This window comes from Amblyraja radiata, chromosome 19 (genome assembly GCF_010909765.2).
Source record: "Amblyraja radiata isolate CabotCenter1 chromosome 19, sAmbRad1.1.pri, whole genome shotgun sequence".
Lineage (NCBI taxonomy): Eukaryota > Metazoa > Chordata > Chondrichthyes > Rajiformes > Rajidae > Amblyraja > Amblyraja radiata.
The window spans coordinates 10849604-10874030 of NC_045974.1; the positions used below are offsets into that span (position 1 = coordinate 10849604).

Sequence of the window (24427 nt, forward strand, 5' to 3'; positions counted from 1 at the left end):
AGGGAAATTCTCTAAGTAGTGGTAATGATAGATGCAGTGGTTGGGGGGGGGGGGGGGGGTGGAGATAGCAGTTTGCTCTGCAAGATTGCTATTGAGGTAGTGACTGTAAAAAAATTACAGCCAATTTTACACAACAGTAGAGGAGCATCATGAATTAACATGATAAAAAAGTTACATTTTTTAATATATTTAATAATGCCAGGTTTTTAAGGGTTTGGACACGCTAGAGGCAGGAAACATGTTCCCGATGTTGGGGGAGTCCAGTACCAGGGGCCACAGTTTAAGAATAAGGAGAAGCCATTCAGAATGGAGATGAAGAAACACTTTTTCACACAGAGAGTTGTGAGTCTGTGGAATTCTCTGCCTCAGAGGGTGGTGGGGGACGGTTCCCTGGATACTTTCAAGAGAGAGCTAGATAGGGCTCTTAAAGATATCAGAGTCAGGGGAGAAGGGGAGAAGGCAGGAACGGGGTACAGATTTGGGATGATCAGCCATGATCTCATTGAATGGCGGTGCTGGCTTAAAGGGCCGAATGGCCTACTCCTGCACCTATTGTCTATTGTCTATTGTTTGACTTATTTAGGGAGGCAAACCTATCTGAAATTGCTTGGTACTTCTCTGTATAGCTTCAAACTGGCAAGTGCATACAATCAGCAGAGGGCCTTGAACAAATAGTTACAATTATATTGTGACTCCAGATAAAGTTGGCTGTGAGCAATTGGAGACTTCCTATTTTTAAATATGTTTGCTGTTAATGAAGAATTATCACAGTACATTATATATGACTGTCAGATAATTAATATTTAACACAAGCAATGCGACAGGAGATTTACTAGCTATCATAGCACAATTTTGTCAAGTTTATGGAGATACAAGGAACTGCAGATGCTAGAATTTTGGGCAAAGCAGAAAGTGCTGGAGTAACTCAATGCGCCAGACAGCATCTGTGGAGGAAATAGATAAGTGATGTTTCAGGCCAGGAGTCTAAAGAAGGGTCCCAACCAGAACATTGCCTGTCCATTCCCTTCATAAATCATGCCTGACCCACCGAGTTAATCCAGCACTTTGTGTTCTGTCGAGTTTACAGCAGGCATGATGCATTTGATTGATACATTTTTCATGTTTTTAGTGGAGCAATAAATTAGTGCCAATGGGTAATATTGTGATAATAAGCTTATGATTAGTTTACAAACTCATTTAGTCAAGAATTGATCCCTAATACCTCATCAGCAATGACTGCTGATGAAGGACAAATACAAGTCAATAAAGTTGATCCAATGTTTGGATGCCATTTTGATCCATGCAAGCTGAATAATCTACTGATTGAACTATCCTGCAGGAGGCTGCAACCCTTGCATATTTCACTCTTGAACTTTCAGAAATTTAAATAAAAGTTTAACAGAATAACTGACCACTCCAAATGTCATGGAACTTTATGGTTTATAAAACTCTGTCTTCATCTGCTTTAATTATTGTCTCAAAACTGGTGCCCATCAAGAAGCCTTTACTGAAGTCATCAATTTAATATCTCAAAGCTGACTGCCAACATAATTTCGTGCCAATTTGATGCTGGTTTGGATTCCCTTGCCTAAAATCACAAAGGTGCAGAGATTAACTTCGGCTTTTTAAAAATATAATTACAAGGACACTGTCTTAAGAGTTCAATGTAAATGACTAACTAGCACTCTTTAAATTAATGAATACAGCATATGCTATGTGATAGGTGAAACCTTGAAATTGTAAACCAAATAAATTAAGTTCTTAAAATATGTTGTTCATTTGGTTTAGCAAAGGAAGCGGCAGTTTCTGGAAAAATTAAAGAACACACCGTATAAAAACAGGTTATTTAGTTCACAACATGCGCCACATAGCGTTGCTGTTATTTGTGCCTAATATCCCCAAAGCTATCGCCTGCAGAAGGCAAAACTTAAATTTGTTCAATATTTTCTTCAATTTTATATTAATTATTACTATTTCCTGAAAAAAAACTTCTTGGGTACCATCGCGAAGAGAAAACAGAATATAACACAAAATATTAATGTTTAAATGGTATGCTTCGTGAAACTGAGCTTTGATTAGTTTGCAAGCGATAGTTTCTGTAATGTATCTATGTATGTTCAAAAAACATACTTCTGTGTCTTTCTGACAGTGTGATTCCAGGTTTGTCTTGGAAGGACTGGCTCTTGGATAATGTTTAATCAAACCAAGTTAACTGATATGTCAAAACGATTGAGAGAGAGGACTTTTAGGCCATTCATTTATAACAAAGGCAAGACCAAACCTGAGAGGGCATCTTATTGAGGGGATCAAGACAGAATAGTTTGGTGATTAACTGAATTTAGATAATCCAGGCAAAGGTAGCAGTCTTCCCAAATACACAGGGCATATTCTTATGTTCACCCTGAACATCACATGAAGATATCGGAAAATATGTTTTGAATTTCTAGCAGGTTTTCTGATGAACAGATAAAATGTCAAAATCGAAGCCTTTAAAAAAAAAAAAAAATTATTTCCTCTCATTATTTCATATTTTTAATCAGTTGATATGCAAATTAGCCCAGCCAAATTTTTACACATTACACGTTAAGTCCAAATTCAATTCTATCCTTCCTTCACCATAACCAGATTATTTTAATTTATCACTTTCCATAATCTTTTGTCTCTCAAAAATAATCATGAGCAGGTATACCAAAATGTTAATACAAAACAAAAATTGCACAATGATAAAACCAAGATCACAACATGACCGTTCCTTTTTAAAACTTAGTACAAGTTGTTACATCAAGATTTTAATTTGCTATCTATGTCACCCCATCCAACAACAACCTTTTGAGATCGCTGCCTCTGCTAATTCTGATTTCTTCATCGCCCCCAATTGTTGTCTTTCTATTAACAGCTTGCCTCAGCTGTTAAGGCCCCAAGTTCTGGGAATTTCTATCTAAACATCTCTGCATTCCCGCCTCCCTTTCCTGCTTTAAAATATTCCTTAAAACCCAACTAACTCTCTGATCAGGCTTCTGGTATGCTCTAATTTGTTACATGACTTGTTTTTTCTCCTGACAATGCCACTGAGGGGGACTTTAGAAATACTTTATCGTATAATAGATGCTACCAAAATACAAGCTGCTGTTGAAGACAGATAGGATCTGTGTACTATTGACCAAAATTCATGTTACACATTCAAGAGCAGGAGCAGTAGGGTGCTCTGCCTCTATTAGCCCAGTGCACAGAAGACATAGGCCGTAAAATGAAACCCAGCTAAGGAACAAAGTAACTCAATATAGATCAAATAGCCAGGGTGATCCCTGCAAACAGCCAGCTGTAAAAGAAGCAGTCTGAAGAAAGGCCCTGATGCAAAACGTCATCAGTCCATTCCCTCCACAGATGCTGCCTGACTCTGCTGAGGCCCTCCAGTACTTTGTGTTTTGTTCATGGCCCCGATTATTTGCCTTTTCATCTCTGATTTGTTGACAGGATAGAAAAAACTGAAACACTGAAGCAGATGAAATATATACTGGGAGGTTTGTTAAAAATTGAGGTGTTATTGGGCAGAAACCCGATAGAACAGAGAGCTTTGGATTAATTGAGGCATTTAACAAAATCTAGACATCGGAGGATGAGACCAGAGCTGCCACCACAATTGATTCACACTTGGCAATGTAGTCTTAATTAAGTTTACTCATCATATCAGGTCAGGAACAAAAGAGGAGAAGCTAATGATGCTTTCCACAAATATATACAGTGAAGTGTAACTGTCTCCATGGGTAAAGTATTCCAATCCACATGATAAACTGCAATGTTCATTTCACTTTTGCCATCAGGAAGAACGTATAGGAACCTGAAAACTGTTATGTCCAGGTGCAGGAGCAGCATCTTCCCTACAACCATCAGGCTATTAAACACTACCATCTCCAAATAACCTCTGAACTACATAGACTTGGGGCATTGTTTTGCCTTTGCATAGTATATATATATATGTATATATATATATATACCCACACACACATATATATATTATATGTACTATGTTTACTTATCTGTTGGGCTGCGGCAAGAAAAAATGTCATTGTTCCGTTTCAGGACATGTGACAATAAAACGCTCTTGGCTCTTGATTTGATGCTTAACCTTGGCTAAATATTTGTTAATTTTCCTTTCCTTTTGCATCACTTTCTGCCAATCATACTACCATGCCCAAAGCAATTTGCTGTCTCTTCCAGCTTCCATGCTTGGGGCTGCAACCAAGTACCACTTGGAGCACCACTAATCTCATTATCTTCCCACAAGGGAGGCTGGGACACACAGTGCCAATGGTGTGGTGGGCATGAGAACATATAAGAGTGCTGTCTGTGGTTGGCAGCTGCACCTGTACCTAATGTTCACCTTCAATTATTACTCAAGCTAGTTGAAAAAAAAATATTCATTCTTGACTTTGTACATAATGCAACAGCCAGATAACCAAACCAGAAAAGCACAAAAATCGTACACATCGTCATGAAATTCAGCATTGGTAAAATCACTCATTTCATTACCTAACTAATGGACCTGAGGAAACTAAATCAATTACTAATGTACACTTAAAATGCATTTAAATAATATTGCTCCTACTGTGATGCATGAAAGATAAATTGTGCTTGTTGCAATGGCTTTGAGCTTTCACTCACTAGACAGGAATAAATGCAAGCACTTACCAATTTGTACCTTGTATGTTGTCAAGAGAGTTAGTGGGTTTGAGATTAAGCAGAAATTCTATAATCTGGTGCTGAGTAATTCAACATGACAGCTATCCTCTGTTCTAGGCTGACATCTAAACTGGGTGATATTCTTTTGATCATGTGACAAAATCCATTACGTGTTTTGTTTATTTTGTAGTACATCCTCGATTCCCCAGTGAACATAACATGCTACTAAAGACTCCTCTAGCCTTTCTTGCCAATTGTTCTGCAAGGGAAAATTACAGAATACAGAAGGGATTTATTAATGTTATTGTTAGAGTTCTGGCATTTCCATTTTGGAAAGGTGTTTAAATCTCACCACAGATAAAATATCCTCTAACTATTTTGGCTATTTAAACTAAAGGACTGGGCACAAATTAATGGCAATGCGAAGCATTTCACTAAATAATGGCTAAAGGTTCCTTTCCTCTGGTCAAGTACAAAGCCGTATTCCCAATAAGAAATCTATGGAACAACTCTCTCCACTCTCTCAACCACAGAAGATGCACATTATTTCAAGTGATACTTTCATATGGTATTAGCAGGGAAATATCTCCCCCCCCCCCAGCAAGTTTGCCAAAGACATGTAAATGCCATGTTCAGCAAGTTTGTCATCACAGGTTGAATCTTGATGATTTGGGAAGGCAGACTGGAATTTTCATTTAGGATTTCAGATAGGTAGCAGACAGAGGCAAGTAGGCAGAGGGGGTACAATTTATATTACCATTCCACTCCCTCACTCACTCTGATGCTGAGCAACAAAGTGTGGAGACAGGAAGAGCTGTATTGATAGGAGACGCAATAGTTAGAAGAACGTGTAAACTTCACATAGACTGTACTCAAGGTCAGGATCAGACCCGGGTCTCTGGTGCTGAGAGGCAATGGCTCTACCAGCTGCACCACTATGCTGCCTTTTGATTCATAAATGCAAACATTTTTTTAATGCCTACCATCTGAAACATTTTCATTGTTTTCTTGGCCTCGTTGGGTCCTTTAGAAACCCGCACTGGCCCTGTTCAATTCTTAGTGACCACTGGTAACATGAGAAGGAATAATATTAGAATTCTTAAAAATCCCATTTATTTATTCATTGTCAAAGTATGGAGCAATGGATTGGAATCCATAAAAATGTATGCAAAACTGATTTTTTTGGCATGTTAAAAAACATTTTTCACACAGAGAGTGGTGAATCTCTGGAATTCTCTGCCACTGAAGGTACTTGAGGGCCAGTTCATTAGCTATATTTAAGAGGGAGTTAGATGTGGCCCTTGTGGCTAAAGGGATCAGGGGGTATGGAGAGAAGGCAGGTACGGGATACTGAGTTGGATTATCAGCCATGATCATATTGAATGGCGGTGCAGGCTCGAAGGGCTGAATGGCCTACTCCTGCACCTAATTTCTATGTTTCTACAAGGAGAGAGAAATTGCTCAATCTAGTTCTGAGACGATTTAGCAAGACAAATTAAAGGTAAAGACACGGCTTAAAGGTAAAGACGACCAGATTGAAAGAAGGCACATTTTATGGATGAGTAGGTTGGGTATTGAGGGTTGAATATCAACAGCAAAATATTTACATACAAAACAAAGATGGGAAAATTGCACATTATCTGTTAAAATTTTCAGAATTCCATGCATTATAACAGATTACCCATGAAAAAGAGATAAATTGAAAAATAATAGATTGTGGGTTAGGAAAAGCAGGACCAATCTCATTTTTTTTTTAAACTGAATATAGAAAGCATGTTCTCCATCAGAAAAATAAAAATGTTACACAATGATAGAGAGGATAGTTAGTAGTAAGGTTACCACTGGATAAATCTAAGGTATCTGAAGAAAATTGGGTGGATAGAAAGGGATTATTGAAACTGGAGATCTATGATCATCGACTTAGATGTCTGCATACCTCATAAACCACTCCAGAGCATCAAAGGATAAAGCAATAGAAGGTGGGCAAACAATCGAGTTCTAAGCAGAAAGAAGGATGCAGTAAGCAGCAGTACACAAATGGCCGATCCAGTTGCGAGCTCTTTGGAAATTTCAGTCAATCTGGACAGGTTGGTACCTTGGGCCAGGTGGGAGCTGGTTGGGAGGAGTTGGTAGAACATAGAACAGTACAGCAACGGGACCTTGGACCAACGTTTGTGCCAAACACGATGTCAAGTAGAACTGATCTCACCTGCCTTACATGATCCATATCTCTCTATTCCCTGCACTTCCGTCTACCTATCTGAACGCTTCTTAAGCGGCACTATCAGACCTGCACACCGCCCCAGACCCCCACGCATTTGACCCACGCATCTCCATTAAACTTTCCCCCTCTCACCTTATAGACGCGAAGAGGTCTGGGAAGATTAGCGCCAGCTTGGAGGCAAGGATCTACCAAAGATCAGAGCCAAGCACTGATGGAGGCTTAAGTATTTGAGTCAGTGAAAGATATGGTGAAAGGGAGAAGGATGTCGAGTTTGTACGTTCCCTCCGTGAACTTGTGGGTTTTCTCCAGGTGCTCCAGTTTCCTCCACACTCCAAAGGCATAGGTTAATTGGCTTTGGTAAAAAATGCCCATTGTCCCTAGTGTGGTGCTAGTGTATGGGGATCGCTGGCTGCCGTGGACTTGGTGGGCCGAAGGGCCTGTTTCCGCGCTGTATCTCTAAACTAAACTAGTTCACGATCATAACATTTTCTCTGTTGTAAATCTTAACACAAATAGCCTGCAAGTTTTTATGCCGACTTGATTTAAAGAAGGGAATACCGAGAAGCATTATTAGTCTTAAAAGGGAACACAGCAGCAAGCAGCCAACCTTTTTTTTACGTCGTGGACATTTTTTAACAGGGTGGAAAAAACGCCGTGGCCTACTTGAGGCCACGAGTGCGCGGAGACCACTCATGAGCACGAGGAAGAGTTACGAAGACCTCCCACGACCATGCTGCGAGTATGAGTCAAGGGCAAACTCGGCAGAGGTCGCCAATTAGGTCGTGAAAGTGGGACAGGGGCTTAGGTTTTGTGGGAACTGAAGCGTGGAATTGTGGTTAGAAAGTTTAGAAAAAGGATCGGGCTGACATGAGGACAAAGCCTTGCTGGACAATGATCTGCAATGAAATTATTACTGTTTATAGAACCATTTGTTAAGATTGTGACTTTATGCCACAAAGATAGCAGAGTAATTATGGAGCACACATCTTTCATACAACAGCATAAAGCACATTTCCAATACAAGTGTGGACAAAAGTGTTTTCTTTATGTGTATTTTAAAGAAGCATGTTGACAATAAACTTTTTTAGATCCAGTAGTAAACAACAAAAGAGAGTTAGTTAAAATTCTTGTGATACATGAAGTCTCTGAGAGGGGTAGTCTTGGTTTGATATTAATTTTGAGGATGACTCCAGAAAGTCTGAAATCTATGCAAAGTAAACTGCGTAGTTATGAGATTTTAAGGCAGATTAGAATATGATATTTAAGGATATGATGTCATGCAAGTAAAGGAAACTAAATACCAATTTGCAATAAACATACATTTAAATAATTAAACATCCCACCGGAAAAGTAGTCCAACTGCAGCTACCAAGTTCGAGAGCTTTAAATGAATGTTTCCAACTGGGGACTGGGAGTATTTCAGAATTCAGTCAAGGGTTGCCATGAAATTGGCAGAAGAGAGAGAACAAACTCAGAGCGACCCATCAAGAAACAGTTATTACTTTGTAAAAGCATCCACAACGATGTAGAAAGAGATGAATAATATTAAACAATACTCATTACGGCAGAAAGACAAGATATTACATTGATGTATAGGAAATGGCAAGGATATTAAACATAAATTTTGTATCTACCTTTGTGGCAGAAGATAAGAAAAATTAGTAGGAAACCAAGGATAAAGTTAGAGTGGGGGGGGGATAAAAAGCTATTGTTATCTGTAAAACAGAAGCACTGAGCAAAATCGAAGAGACTAAAGCTGACAAATGTCATAAACGTGATGACCTATATTTTTGAGCTTTAAGAGAGAATAGATCAGCTACTGGTTCTGAAATTCTAAACTATCATAGGCTTCCGAATACCCATCATGATTTGAAATTATGGCAAATCAGCTGGACAAGAGCAATAGGGAACATGCTAGATTCTTATAAGGACACGGTACAGGGCACTTATACAATTATAAAATGGTTGGAAAGATTTATGGAAGAAATATTATAATTGACAAATTAGTTACAACTTGTTTGGTGTTGTGACCAGCGAGTCTTACCTTTCAAAATGCATTCAAAAAAGGTAACACATAAAATGTTTTCTTCACACAAAAATAGACTCCATAATACAGTAACACTGCTTTACTGACAGAGAACAGATTAGTCATGCATTGGGATCCAGCAAATTACAACCTACAGCAATAAAAGTAAAAGTGATACATCCAAAATGACTAGTAATATAAATCTAGGTGGGAAAGTAAGGCAAGGAGAATGCAAATGGACTGCGACAGATGCAGAGTGTTAAAGTGAATCTGGAAGAATATCACATAACAAAATATAAATGTGCAAAAGTGGTGAGCCTGTCAAGATTGGTAGAGAAAACAAAATTCTATTCTTTAAATGGCAAAAGACACCATTCCAAAACGGTGATAAAATGTTGGTATTTTAGGGAGAACAAGATTTACAAATCACAAGGCTAGTTTGCAGGCACAGCAAGCAATTAAAACAAGTATGTTAACCTTTACAGCAAGGAATATTGGAATAACACATGTCTGACTGCAATTATATAAGGCTGCGAAGAAATTATATCTGAAGTACCGGGTACTACGCAAGATATCGTTCTCCTAAATAAACGCACTCCTAGTTCCCACTTGCCTAATCCCTGAGATGCAGGAATTATCCAATTAATAGTGAATGGGTGGCCCATTTCCTGCAGAAGTTCGAATAAGTAATTTCACTAAAACATTTTTTTAAATTTAAGGAGCTTGAAAGAGTGGGTGATGAAGGAGGGTGACTGGAATCAGATGGGCCAGGGAATCAATAAAGAGTTGGTCTTTCATGTCAAGAGTGCTTATTTATCAAATGCACTGGATATAAACTGGAACAATGATATTCTTACTTGCTGCGGCTTTTATCACAAAGGACTGTGTATATTTGGATTTCCCTACTCGGGTGTATGCTCACTCACTGAACACATTCATGGCTGATATCAATAGATATTGGATACTTAGGAAAGTAATGGACATGGGGGTAATAGGGGAAGGTGTAGTTGTGGAAAATCAGCCATAATCATAAGGAAAGGCAGAATAGAGAGGAGCTTAAAACAGTCTTGATCCAAAATGTCTCCTGCTCTTTTCCCTCCACAGATGCCGCCTGACCTGCTGACTTCCTCCTGCAGTTTGTTTTTTGCCATGGGGTTTAAAGCCTTACCTCCAGTCCTTTTCCTTATGCTCTTAACTAAATCTCTAAATGGAAATTAACTGCACAGAGACTGAGATGGGAATGATCAAAGAAAGTGTCAAATGTAGTTTAGTGAAAATGTAATTTAGTGTAAATTGGTACATTTTTGTACTTTGCATGACAAATAACTGGTATCGTAAATAAGGAGTGGTTTTAGCGGCTCGGGTTTACGAGACATTAAAGTGCGGCTTAAGTGGATACAGTCAAACAGCTAAGAGAACACTGGGTTTTATGGTAAGAGGTGCAGATGCAAAATCAATCTGCAGTTGTCCAAATCTTTACAGGATGGAGTACTTTAGTTAGTTTAGTTTAGAGACAAAGTGTGGAAACAGGCCCTTCGTCCCACCGAGTCCATGCCAACCAACAATCACCTGTACACTAATTCTATCCTGCACACTAGGGACCATTTACAGAAACCAATTACGGTAACCTACAAACCTGCACGTCTTTGAAATGTGGAAAAAAAACAGAGCACCCGGAGATAACCCATGCGGTCACAGAAAGAACGTGCAAATTCCGTACAGACGGCATCCGCAGTCAGGATCGAACCCGGGTCTTTGGCGCAGTAAGGCAGCAGCTCCACCGCTGCACCACCGTGCCACCCCAACTGTGCTGTGCAGCATTTTGGGGTCACACTTCACAGCAAAGGTTTTAGGCCAGTAGAGGGTCTTGGGTAAATTAACCTGGATGGTGCTTTCAAAAACTTGGAAAAATTAGGGATGTTTTAATTACCAATACAAGAAACTGGGGGAGAATTTGTTAAGTGTTTGAGAGAGTGAATGGACAAAAAGTGATAAGGTGGCAGCAAAATGAGTCGCATAGAGTCAAGGGATAAAGATATAAGTCTGTACAGTATCTGGGCCAAATCATGACAAACAATATTACGATAATGTTGCAAGAATAAGGAAGCAATAAGGTTGGAAACTGACCTTGTAAACATTTAGGTATTGGGTAATGAACTGGTTCAAGGAGAGGAGACTACAGAGCCATGGGAACGAGGTGATTACATAAGATTAGAATTATTGTTCCTGTACAATACAAACACAGACTAATTAGACCGAATGTGTACGTAGTTTCTCAATATGATGATAATGCAGGCTTATTGCTTCTATGTTTTGGACCTCCAAATCTTTGTTGTGCCGCGGTGCCAAAGCATCAAGTGGAAGTCAAACAGCTCACTAGAAGTGTTGGGTGGATAGAAATAAAAAAAGTGATGGAATCGCCGATAGGCTGCTATCAATGCTTGTGAACAGCCAGTTGAAGAATGGTATAGGTGGAGACATTGGACCAGCTCACCTATCCTTCCTTATGACCGCAGCAGAAGGAGAAGCATTTTCTAGTGAGACCACAAGGGAACAAAGAGGATGATACACCTTTAAAAAATAAAGAGAAATTACGATTTTCGTCATGTAAATTGAAAGATGGAAAAATAATTTATTTTTAATTGTTTCCCCACATTGCTTCTCCCCTCATGGAAGTATCATAAATTGAAATTCCCCATCGATCTGGCTTAAAGAAGGTTGTTACAAACAGCCTCTGCATACCAAGATTTGTTAGCTCATCACTTTTTAAATATAAATGCCTAAGAGGCAGTTGTCAATGCATAAAGAAGACTCTTGATGAGTCTGTAAGAGTCACTGCATGCAAAGAACAGTTCATAACGTCATAAGTGATAGGAGCAGAATTAGGCCAGTCGGCCCATCAAGTCTACTCCGGCATTAAAACATGGCTGATATATCTCTCCCTCCTAACCCGAATCTCCTGCCTGCTCCCCATAAACCCCGACACCCATACTAATCAAGAATCTATCTATCCCTGCCTTAAAATTATCCATTAACTTGGCCTCCACAGCCTTCTGTGGCAAATAATTCCACAGATTCACCACCGTCTGACTAAAGAAATTCCTCCTCATGTCCTTCCTAAAGGAACATCCTTTAATTCTGAGGCTATGACCTCGACTCTCCTACTAGTGGAAACATCCTTTCCACATCCACTCTATCCGAGCATTTCACTATTCGGTACGTTTCAATGAGGTCCTCCCCTTTCTTTTAAACTCCAGCGAGTACAGGCCCAGTGCCGTCAAACGCACATCATAAGTTAACCCGTTCATTCCTGGGATCATTTTTGTAAAACTCCTCTGGACCCTCTCCAGACTCAGCACATCCTTCTTCAGATAAGGTGCCCAAAATTGCTCACAATACTCCAAATGATGCCTGACCAGCGCCTTATAGAGAGAGCCTCAGCATTACATCCCTGTTTTTGTATTCTAGCCCGCTTGAAATAAATGCTGGCATTGCATTTGCCTTCTTTACTACCAATTCGACTTGCAGATTAACTTTATGGGAATCCTGCACCAGCACTCCTAACTCCCAAGGTTGTCAGAGGATTGATCTAAACACTGCTGTCAAATGTTAACAGACTGATTAAACGATGAGTTGATATACTCTCTGGCTCTTCCTGATTTTACACAGGGCCTAAAATCAATCATCATTCCTCAGTGGCAAATGGTAGTTAACCAATAATTATTTTATCTTCTGTAAGGCGTTCAATGAGCCGGCATGAACTTGATTCTAATTTCCAAACATTATGAGTTTTGTTTACTCTAGCTCAAACAAGGCCAGAGTAAATAAAAAAACTGGCAAGATGAATCGACAGCATAAAGACCGCAGTGGAATCGCAAAAACAATGTTGTAAATAAGCCTGATAAGTCAGCCTTTTGCTGGAGGGGTTTGTTTGACCATGATGAGATCTTGGAAATAAATTAAATGTATTGGCCTATTCATATTCCTCATCTGCTTGTTGTTGAAACATTCTTCTTGTGTTAATTCTACCCCATATATACTGCGTTGCATTTGACAAGACCATAATGATTGCATATGAATTTTTAAAGTTGTAACCTCAGCCCAGGAATAAATCACAAAAAGGGCACCTATTAGACTTTAGAGATACAGTGTGGGAAAAGGGCCCTTAGGCCCATTGAATCCACCCTGACCAGCGATAACCCAGTACAATAGCACTAAACTAGCACTATCCAACACACCAGGGACAATTTACAATTAACAGAAGCCAATTAACCTACAAAACTGTACGTCTTTGGAGTGTGGCAGGAAACCGAAGCATCTGGAGAAAACCCACGCAATCACAAGGAAAACGCACAAATTCCATACAGAGAGCACCAGTAGTCAGGATTGAACCCAGGCCACTGGTGCTGTAAGGCAGCAACTCTACCAATGCGCTACACAATTATCACTTGTTGTGTATGGTGGGTTATGTTCTCTGGAGATACCTGTGCTGCAATAAGGTTCAAATGCATAAAATTAACATAAAGACAGACTCCTCGGCCTAGTTTGCACAAACCACCAAGCATCTGTTAACATTAATCCTATTTTATTTTCCCCACCTTCCCATCAACTCCCCCAGATACTACCACTTTCCTATGCACGAGGCACAATTAGCTGTAATCAAGTAATCTACTAACCCACATCTTTTGGATGCAGGAGGAAGCTACAGCACCTAGAGGAAACCCATTTTTTCTTTGGAAAACATTATCCTAATCCACTTTAAGATATTTGATATATCACATCGTTTTTTATACCTCAAAAGAAACGGCATCATTTATGTGCTCCCCAACAACATAACAAGAATAATAAATATCAACTTTATGTCAAAACCATTCCATTGTGTCCTACCTAAACCTCGCTTATGGTCTATTGGTATGAAATAATCAAAATCTTTTCCAGATCCTTAGTGGCATTCAAATTATATTGCACTTGATGGGAAGGAACATTCAAGTTTCTTCACACAAACGGCAAATGATCCAATGTCATCCTTAAACCAGGATCAAACTGGCTTTTCCACCATTCCAGTTTAAAAATCGTAAACACAATGGCTGCAATGCTGAAGTGAAACAGTCAAGGCCAAATTTCTTTGCTCTTTAGGTGGAGGCCTTCCCAAGGTGCCTGCCCAGAAGGCTCGGCGATGTACGCGTTCGGAAACCTGCCCGCAGGCTTGTAGGATGGCGGGGGCGGGACCGGGCAACCCCCCCCCTCCCGAGGGATCGTCAGATGCGTAACCGGGAGGGAGATGGAGACGTCGGATGTGGGGAGCGTGGGCCTCCAGCACCTTCAGGTTTGGCTGCCAGAGGCGCCCCCAGGACACAAAGACAGCCAGAGGGACATACCAAACTTTGAATAATGGCGCCAAAAATGGTGGCGCCCGCATGTGTAATAAATGCAAAATTTCACTGTGCAGTTACATATGTGACAAATAATAACTAGTGATTATTTAAAACATTTATAAATCAGAAAAGGGGATAGAGATGAATTGCTTGGGCAAAATGGTGGCAAGTGGAAATGCAAAGTGGGGAAATACAAACTTATCTGCTTTGGTTGGAGGAGAAAAGCATTTATATTTTAAAAGGTTTAAGAAGGAACTGCAGATGCTGGAAAATCGAAGGTAGACAAAAATGTTGGAGAAACTCAGCAGGCGAAGCCTATTTCCTTCGCTCCATTGATGCTGCCTCTCACCCGCTGAGTATCTCCAGCATTTTTGTCTACCTATATTTAAAAAGGGATGGGCTAACAAGTCTTGGTATGCAGAGGGATTTGGAGCCCCTTGTACTTTTCAAAGAAAATCAATGTGCACATTCATAAAAAATCGAAATTTTAGAAAGAATCAAACATTGGTTATTATTGAAAGCAGTTCGGAATAGAATAAGGAATTCTTGCTGCAACGGCATAGAGTTTAGTGTGATTGCACCTGGAGTTGGTACCACAATGAGGGTTTCCTGGATCGATTGTTATGGTAAGTGGTTTGCCCTGCAGTTCATACTGAGTAGAATGCAACTCTATGGAGTATTAAGGAATGAAAGACACAGAATTCCTGGAGGCTTGGTTGACATCTAACATCAAAAATTGCAACAGGGCAAGAAATCTGCCATTTAGCACTGGGATGAGTTTCTGCCATAGGATATTTGATGCAGAATTTACTAAATTCTACCAGCAACTTAGACACCAGCCTATTGTACCTCACATTTTAGTACTTCACTTTCTAAGTATTTTCAAACCACTGAAATACATGAGGCACTGCAACACCTAAATTGCACAGCAAATATTGTACCACAACTGTTTCTTGGTAATACAGAACTGGGAACAAAAACATTCTCAGCAGCATAGGTGATAATCACCTTCATTTACAAGACAAATTACAAGGCCGACCAGGCAGACAATTGTTTCAGGTTTCCTCAGAATTCACTGGTAGACGACAATCCCGGGGATTCTCCTGCTTCGATGTCCCACAAAGATAAACAATGAAAGAATCATGGAAGCAGATCGTGACAAAGATAAATTGGAAAATAGCATCCACTTCTTGCTTAAAAAAAGTGGATTTGTACAAGGGAGCTCTTCTATAATTAAGATATTTTAATTGCAGGTGGTAGAATTAAGAAAAACATATGACGATCTTACATTTAAGATGCATAATAATAGTCATTGTGTATCCTTTTTATAATACATTAAAAGCAAGAGGGTAACTAGGAAAGGGTAGGACTACTCAAGGATAATGGGGAGAATTTATATTTGGAATCAGTGAATGTGGTTGAGATACTAACAAATAGTTTGCATTTGTTCATGGAGGATAGTGAGATTAGTGTGGGGTTTACCAATATGCTAGACCATTCTGAGGTCAAGGAGGAGGTAGCATAAGAGCTCCTTAAGAGTATCCAAGTAGATAAGACCATAGGGCCTAAACTGATAATCTCAGGTTAATGAGAAAGGCAAGAGGAAAGTCTGCTGGGTCCTTGACGATCTTTGTACCTTCTCTAGCCTCTCGCGAGGTCTCAGAAGACTGTCGAGTGGCCAATGTTGTGCCTTTATTTAAGGGAAGTAGGGATAATAAGATGGTGAGCCTTACATCAGTGGGAGGGAGGCTATTGACGAGGATTCCTAGGGATAGGATTCACCCAAATATCGAAGAGGATGGACGAAAAAAGGACAGTCGTCAGTGCGGCTTCATTCGCAGCAGGTTACGTCTTACAAACTTGACTACGCTTTTTTATAAAAGGAGGTGACAAAAGTGATTGGGGAAGATAGGTTGTTGTCTGCATGGAGTTTGAGGCACTTGATAAGGTCCTTCATTGTTGGCTGGTTCAGAAGATGAAAATGAATGGGATCCAGGATGACTTGGTCATTTGCATTCACCGGCTAATCCATAGAAGACGGAGGATAATGGAAGAAGGATGTTATTTTGGCTGGAGGGCTATGATCTGTTAACACTTGGAGGTCTAAATTAAGAAGGCATGTTGCAGTTTTATAGAACTATGGTTCCACAGCATTGGAATAATGTGTGTAGTTCTGGTCACCCCATTAAAGGAAGGATGAAGGAAGGAAGTATCTGTAATGGCTCGATTGTAATCAGGTAATGTCTTTTCGCTGACTGGTTAGCACGCAACAAAAGCTTTGCACAGTACCTTGGTACACGTGACAATAAACTAAACTAAAACTAAAATGTGAAACATTATTCTCAAGTGAAGTTCTGAAGTAAAACCAGAAAAGTATAGGAGTAGGTAATTTATTAAAGCTGCTTTCACAAATATACTAGAAATTTGGTTCTGTCATACAACATTGAGTTGCAGGCTTGTCCACAATGTAAAGAAGAGCACATGTTTTCCCTCCGTTTGCTGGCATTTGAGGGAATAGGAAGCAGGCAAACCCGTTCTGGATTTCTAATGTATTTATCAACAAGCCTGCTGATCACTGGCCCATTTCACCTTCTGAAAAAATTAACCTGACGAAAACTAGAAACCTGACACCGTCAAGTAAAAAAAAATTTCAATAGCTGTTCCAATATATTGCACTTCCAAATTAGCAACAGGAAATATAATTGAAAGAAAGGCATTTATGGAAAAATAGATCAACTTTCCCTTTGCAAAATAAAAAGCACTATTGTGCAATCATGTAAAGATAGTGAATTTAAACACCATTGGTCAGATTGAGGACAACTATTCACAAAGCATTTCTTTCAAAATCACCAAGACATGTGCGATTCAAAACAGATTCAAATTGCACTTATTCAGACAGCACACAAATTATTGATGATTTCAGACTAATTACATAAAATCTCTACCAAAGTACTGAAAAAATCACTATACCTTGGGTGAACAAAACTGAGAAATAGGATCCATTCTAAAAGCAATAACCAAAAAAAACATCCCGGTCATATAAACAAACTAAAGATACCCACCATGATTTATCTCTTGTTACTTTGGAAGGAAAGACTGTCTGATGCTGCTTATTATTGGAGGTATGTAGATTGTCTTTTGGTGACTTGAAAGGCTTGCAGTTGCTACCAATTGTGGTATGACTACTGCAGGCTTTGGATTTCATTGGGACGGGTGAAGTTGTCAAATTGGAGGTCGAAGAAGCTGGTGAGAGACTCGCCTTACACGAAGAACCATGTCTTCTTTCTGAAAACAGAGAGAGCAGCGATTAGACTGAACTGCTAAAAACACTTTTCATTTATATTTTCTGTAAAACTTGGCAGCATGAACAAATCAAAATATGAATGCATTGAGGTACAAAAGTGGTCGACCAAATTTTACACATTTCTTTTGAAAAAATTAACTATGGGTTGTTCTTGTACATGAGCCATGCTGCATGCCCATTACTAAATGTGCAGTTTGGTCCAATGGGTCTTGGTTTATTAAAGAATGATAGTGCTGTTAACAAATGTCATTTCATTAAACGTTGCATGCATGAAAGAGCAAAATAAAATAAGTGCGGTGTTGGAAATGTAGAAGAAAAACAAAAAATGCTGGAAATGCTCAACAAGTCAGGCAGCATCTGAGGGGAGAGAAATAGAGTTAACAGTTCAGGTTGAAGACCCTTTGTCAGAACTGGGAAGGAAGGAAAAGAAGCATATTAAGCTGTGGGGAGTGTGGGGAAAGGGTGTGTGAAATATTATGTTTGTCCTGGTATCAGCAATCAGCTGAGCAGTAAAAATCAACCTCCACCTTTGTTTAAGAGTCATGAACTTTCAGCTAGTTATATCTGGAAAAAAAAAATCAGCATTTTCAAGAAGAATTTTCAGTTTCTGAGGCCGAGACCACCCAGTGGATCCTGTTTGCTTCACTTATGTAGCAAGTGTCGGCCTGGCTTTGTGGCCACAGATCTTTGCACTTTACGCGTGGCAGAAACACCAATATGTTAATCCTACCAAATAATAAGATCATATGTTATCACCCACCATCAATCCCAGCCGAAGGCTCTTCCTCCCTAATGATTCCAGATTCTATTTCCACGAAAGATACACTTGGGATGCATTTTTCAATTAAGCTAAATTCTTAGAGATGATCACTTTCGAACCCAATTCAAGGACCCTTCAAATTTCAAATGCCTGCAGAGCTAAAAAGCAGCTTAGTTGTTCCAAACCAATCCACAATATCACTCCAAAATTTTATCAGCATCTGACAAACGTCTTACCATTGTGGAGGCATCAAGGTTCCTCTCCTAATGACAATAAATTGAATTGTATTGTATGTTTCAAACACCAAACGACAATACTTTTTCCTAAAGTTCCTTCAAACTATTCCCAAACTTTGATCTTTCTTCCAACTTTTCCCAGCACACCTTAAACTTCCTCCAATTGTTTGAAAGCCTCCCTTCAGCAGAGCTCCCCCAAGCGCTCCACAGTTCCCAAATCTGGTTATTTCTTCCAAACCCTTCTCATTATTTCCTCAGCACCAACTGCTCACCAATTCCATCAAGCTCCGTAAAGACAGTTAGCCGTTTGGTATTTCAGTGGATTTTTGAACATTAAGGACATCAATGGCTATAGGAAACACTTTCCTGTAGATTGGTTATTTCCTACTAACCAATTGCAGTTCTTGTTAGTAGTTGCTCCGCCTAATATGCGATTTATATTACCAAGAGCTTGCTTACGTAATTCAGTCTGAGTAGCTGCTAGTTACTGTAATGTCCTGCAGGCCAATGCCGTAAGTGGACTTTAATAAATATGTGTTGTATCTTGACATGTGTACGACTCGATCTTTACATGGTGTCAGAAGTGGGATACGAACCCATGCCTCCAATCGGAGATCAGAAACACATCAGCGGCTTGAAACACATGGCTGTGCGCTGTCATTTTCGAGATTTATACTGAACTGATCCGCGACAAACTCGTTGGAGGTATGCTCAGTGACAAGGTGAGAGACTAATTACTTCGTAACACTGAACTGACTCTAAATTAAGCCAAATACGCCTGTCGGACTGTTGAGATAACGCCTTCTCACACTAAGTCTGTGATCTCTGGGCAGTGCTCCCAGTATTGTGTTAACCTTACAGACACCTCCAGTCGTAACAAGCGTCTGCAGCCTTCCCCTGCCTGGCTGCTCGATGTCCTAATTGTAATTATTCTCATGCTCCGGGTCGGGAGTTCTGTATTGCTTATGGTAAAATTTGCAATTTCTGCAAGAAATTCAACTACTTTGCAAAATTTTGCCGTTCCCGTGCGACTCAATCCGTCCCAAGGACGAGTTTGCACCTGTTACAACATGAGTTTGCTCATAACGAAAGCCAGGAGCTTGAGGAGCCATCCCTCGCTCAGCTCTCTGCAAGTGAAGATAACAGTTCAGCCATCCACTCCCTCCTCCCTCTAACGAGCAACTTGATCCTGATGTGACCATGTTTGTGAATAACAAGCCTGTGATCGCCAAAATTGATACCGGTGCGAAATTTAATGCCATCACGTTCTCTGAGTTTTTAAAAAAAAACGCTATCAAGGGCCTCACTCAAAACCAGCGAACAACAGCCCTCTGAGCAGGACCAGTTCTCAGTAATGAAGGCTGAACACACGGCTGCTGACGAGACTTTACAATTGCTGTCCGCAGACATCCGGCGTGGCTGGCCAGATAAACAACACAGCACCCCTCTCGTGATCCGCCCATACTTCCTGGTTCGCGACGAACTGGGCTTACAGGACGGGATTCTAGTCAAGGGCCATAAGGTAGTTGTCCCAGCCATCCTCCGGGACCAGTAATTCCACGCCGTCCACAGGGGCCACCCCGGTGTGGAGGCAACCTTACAACGGGCACAGAACATGTTTTACTGGCCTGGTATGACCAAGTACATACGTGACAAAACTGGTCAGCGCCATCTGCAAAAGCCTGACGCCACACCAGCAGAAGCAGCCCTTACTGCCGCACCCAGTTCCTCCTCTACCGTGGTCCATGGTAGCCACCGACATATTCGAATGGCATGGGAAACACTATCTGGTTCTTGTCGACTCTTATTCGTTTGAATTTTAACATTGATCTACTTCAAACCACATCATCTGAAGCAGTTATCCAGAAGTTGCAACGCCATTTCTCCGTGCACGGTTCCTCTGCACGCCTTCTATCCGACAACGGCAGTCGGTTCACCAGCCAGTTTTTCAAAAACTTTGCACAACGATGGGATTTTCGACATATCACCAGCAGCCCTGAGTTTCCGCAGTCCAACGAACTCGCTGAACGGGCCGTCCGAAGCGCAAAACAACGAATGGAGCGTTCTTACCTTGCTAAATCGGACGTCTACCTGGTCCTACTCAATTTAAGGAACATTGCCAGGGATCCCATACTGGGTTCCCCAGCCCAATGACTGATGTCTCGTGCTGCCCTGCCTGTACCCCAGCAGCTTCTGCAGCCACAGGTCCGTTCTCCGCCCGCAGTCCAGAAACAACTACAATTCAAGCGCAATGCACAAAAACGTTTTTTCGACAAGTCCAGTAGACCACTTAAACCTCTCTCCAGTGGACAGGTTGTTAGCCTCCAGACCAACAAGGGCTATGGCTGTCTGGGTCACATCCACAACCCTGCCAAAGAACCGCGCCTTTACCTGGTTAGCGCGGACGGGACCATTTACAGACGCAACCGTCAACATCTCCTTCCTGTGAAGGAACCCCGTCCTGCGACTCCGTATCCAGAGGTCTCGCGTTTTGTATACCCTCCCACTACCGGGCCGGCTGCTCCTCTACCAGAGACTGTGTCCCCCGCGGCCTCTCCACGGCGTTCAGCGCCCAGCTCGCCTACTTCACCGTTAGCCAGAAGAATGCTGGGCAGAGGTGGACGGAAGGCTTGGGCTCTCAGCCTATTCCGAATCCCCACCTGCTTACCACTATGTTTTCTCCGACTTTTTCTCAGAGCCGCGCTCCCATTGTTGTTGCCGCGGCGCGCTCTTGTGATCTCTGCCGGCCACGCTGGATCGGTGAGTACAGTGTTTGGTTACGCTAAAGTTATTTTTAAGAGGGTTTTCCGGTCGTACAGTGTTAGTGCTAGTGTGTTAGTAGTTAGAAATGAATTTAAAATAAACGTACAAGTTAAAAAAACGCACAGTCTCCGCGGAGCTACCACGACGGCGACTGGACCCGGCCGTGCCATCTTGAAGAATCACGTACTTCACTGCAACAATAGCCGATAACATCGTCCCCACGGTGAGTGTTAGCATCTTTCCTCATCCAAAACCCTGGGTGGACAGGTCTATTCACATTGCCTTGAATGCTCTCACCGCTGCTTACAACTCCGACCTGGCATCCGGCAATATGGACGACTACAAAGCAGAGTCCGACAGACTGCAAAGGGCGGCGAAGGACGCAAAAAGGAGGTACAGGGACAGGATGAAGTCGCAGATGGAGCAGCAGGACACCAGCCAACTGGCAGGGGCTACGGACTATAGCTAACTACCAGAGCAGCCCCCCCTCAACCGGAAGTGCCGGCACCTCCCTAGCTGATGACCTGAACTCTTTCTACGCACGTTTCAAGACGGGCAACATCACCCCAAGCTCGCAGTCTAAAAATAACAGGCTAGCGAGGCTGGAGGGAGGTCCACCGCTGGGGATGTGCACACATTCTCGGTGTCCGAGCACGACGTGAGGAGGGCTCTGAAGCGTGTGGACACGAGGTAAGCAGTAGGCCCAGATGGTATATCTGGGCGAGTACTAAAGTCTTGTGCTACTCAGCTTGCTCCGGTGTTCACCACAATATTCAACCGTGGTCCCTGCCTGCTTCAAAAGATCCACCATTGTACCAGTGTCAAAGAATGTCTCTCCAGCTTGCTTGAATGACTACCGACCAGTGGCCCTCACCTCGGTGGTCATGAAATGCTTTGAGAGGCTGATCAAGAACCACATCTGCGCCTTCCTCCCTTGCAACATGGACCCGCTGCAGTTCGCATACCGTCCACGGATGATGCAATCTCCCATACCACTCTCTCTGACCTTGACAGCCAGAAGGGGGGCTATGTGCTAAAGGGATCAGGGGGTATGGAGAGAAGGCAGGTATGGGATACTGAGTTGGATGATCAGCCATGATCATATTGAATGGCGGTGCAGGCTCGAAGGGCCGAATGGCCTACTCCTGCACCTATTTTCTATGTTTCTATGCGAGGATGCTGTTCATTGACTTCAGTTCAGCTTTCAATACCATAGTCCCCACCAGACTTGCTGAGAAGCTGAGAAACTGGGGCTGAACACTCCCCTGTGTGCCTGGGTCCTGGACTTTCTCACCGCCAGGTGGTCAAGATGGGGAGACATACATCCAACCCCTCACCCTGAACACAGGATCCCCCCAGGGTTGCGTCCTTAGCACCCTGCTGTACTTCCTGTACACACATGACTGTGTGGCCAGGTTCAGCTCCAACTCCATCATCAAGTTTGCTGATGACACTGTGATGGTGGGCCTGATCTCCGATAACGATGAGAAGGCCTACCGGGAGGAGGTGGCTGATCTGGCACTCTGGTGTCAGAACAACAGCCTCCTCTCTTGAATGTCACTAAAACTAAGGAGCTGATTGTGGACTTTAGAAGGGCACAACATCTGAGGACATACACGCCACTGGAGATAAATGGGACTACTGTGGATAGGGTGAGCTGCTTTAAATACCTGTGAGTCCACATCACAGAGGATCTGACATGGACTACACACACTGCTGCACTGGTGAGTAAGGCAAGGCAGCGCCTTTACCACCTCAGGCAGCTGAGGAAATTCAGAGTCTCTCTGAGGATCCTTCAGTGCTACTCTGGGGCTGTAGAAAGCATCTTGACCGGTAACATCTTAATCTGGTTTGGGAACAGCTCTGCCCTGGACAGGAAGGCTCTGCCGAACGCACTATGGGAACTACACTCGCCCCCATGCAAGACCTACACACCAGGTGGTGCAGATTCAGAGCCAGCAACATTATGGGGGACCCCTACCACCCCAGCAACGGTCTGTTCCAGCTGCTACGGTCAAGCAAACGCCTCTGCTGTCATGCTGTGAAAACAGAGAGGATGAGACGGAGTTTCTTCCCACAGGCCATCAGGACTGTAAACTCTTATCTCACCAGGGGCTAATTTACTGCACTAATTTACTGTTGTGTTGTGTCTTTTTAAATAGTTTTTTTTAATCTTACATGTAAATACTGATTCTGTTCTGTTGTTTTTGCACAGTCCGCAGGCATTGCCACTTTCATTTCACTGCACATCTTGTATGTGTATGTGACAAATAAAGTTGATTTGACTTGACTTGAGAAATAACTGAAATATCACATTTACATAAGTATCGGGACCTTTTACTCTGTACTTTGCTGAGGCACCTTTGGCAACGATTGCAGCCTAAAGTCTTCTTGGGTATGACGCTACAAGCTTGGCACACCTGGATTTGGGTAATTTCTCCCATTCTTCTCTGCAGATCCTCTCAAGCTCTGTCAGGTTGGATGGGGAGCATCGATGCACAGATATAGTTGTCCTTCTGGAAGGTTCTCCCATCTCCACAGAAGAACTCTGGAGCTCTGTCAGAGTGACCATCGGGTTCGTGGTCACCTCTCTGACCAAGGCCCTTCTCCCCCGATTGCTCAGTTTGGCCGGGCGGCCAGCTCTATGAAGAGTCCTGGTGGTTCCAAAGTTCTTCCATTTAAGAATGACGGAGGCCACTGTGCTCTTCAGGACCTGCAATGCTGCAGAAATTGTTTTATACCCTTCCCCAGAACTGTGTCTCGACACAATCCTGTCTCGGAGGGCTACAGACAATTCCTTCGTCTTCATAGCTTGGTTTTTGCTCTGACATGCACCGTCAACTGTGGGACCTTATACAGACAGGTGTGTGCCTTTCCAAATCATGTACAATCAATTTAATTTATCACTGGTGGACTCCAATCAAGTTGTAGAAACATTTTACGGATAATCAATGGAAACAGGATGAAGAACCTAAGCTCAATTTTGAGTGTCATAGCAAAGGGTCTGAATACTTATGTAAATGTGATATTTCAGTTATTTCTTTTCAATAACTTTGCAA

General features: G+C 41.8%; 1 protein-coding gene across 10 annotated transcripts in view; it reads right to left on the bottom strand.

Moving 5' to 3' along the window:
- atxn7l1 (ataxin 7 like 1) overlaps positions 1-24427 on the bottom strand; it is a 139021-nt gene that overhangs the window by 34550 nt on the left and 80044 nt on the right. For 9 of the 10 annotated variants that reach the window (XM_033037658.1, XM_033037653.1, XM_033037648.1 and 6 more), the window contains one exon: positions 17368-17590. In XM_033037658.1, coding sequence (XP_032893549.1) covers positions 17368-17510 — 143 coding nt within the window. In that variant the 5' untranslated portion in view covers positions 17511-17590. Of the gene's footprint in view, positions 1-11424; positions 11502-17367; positions 17591-24427 lie in introns of those variants that run through there. The other variant, XM_033037657.1, reaches the window with a different exon arrangement.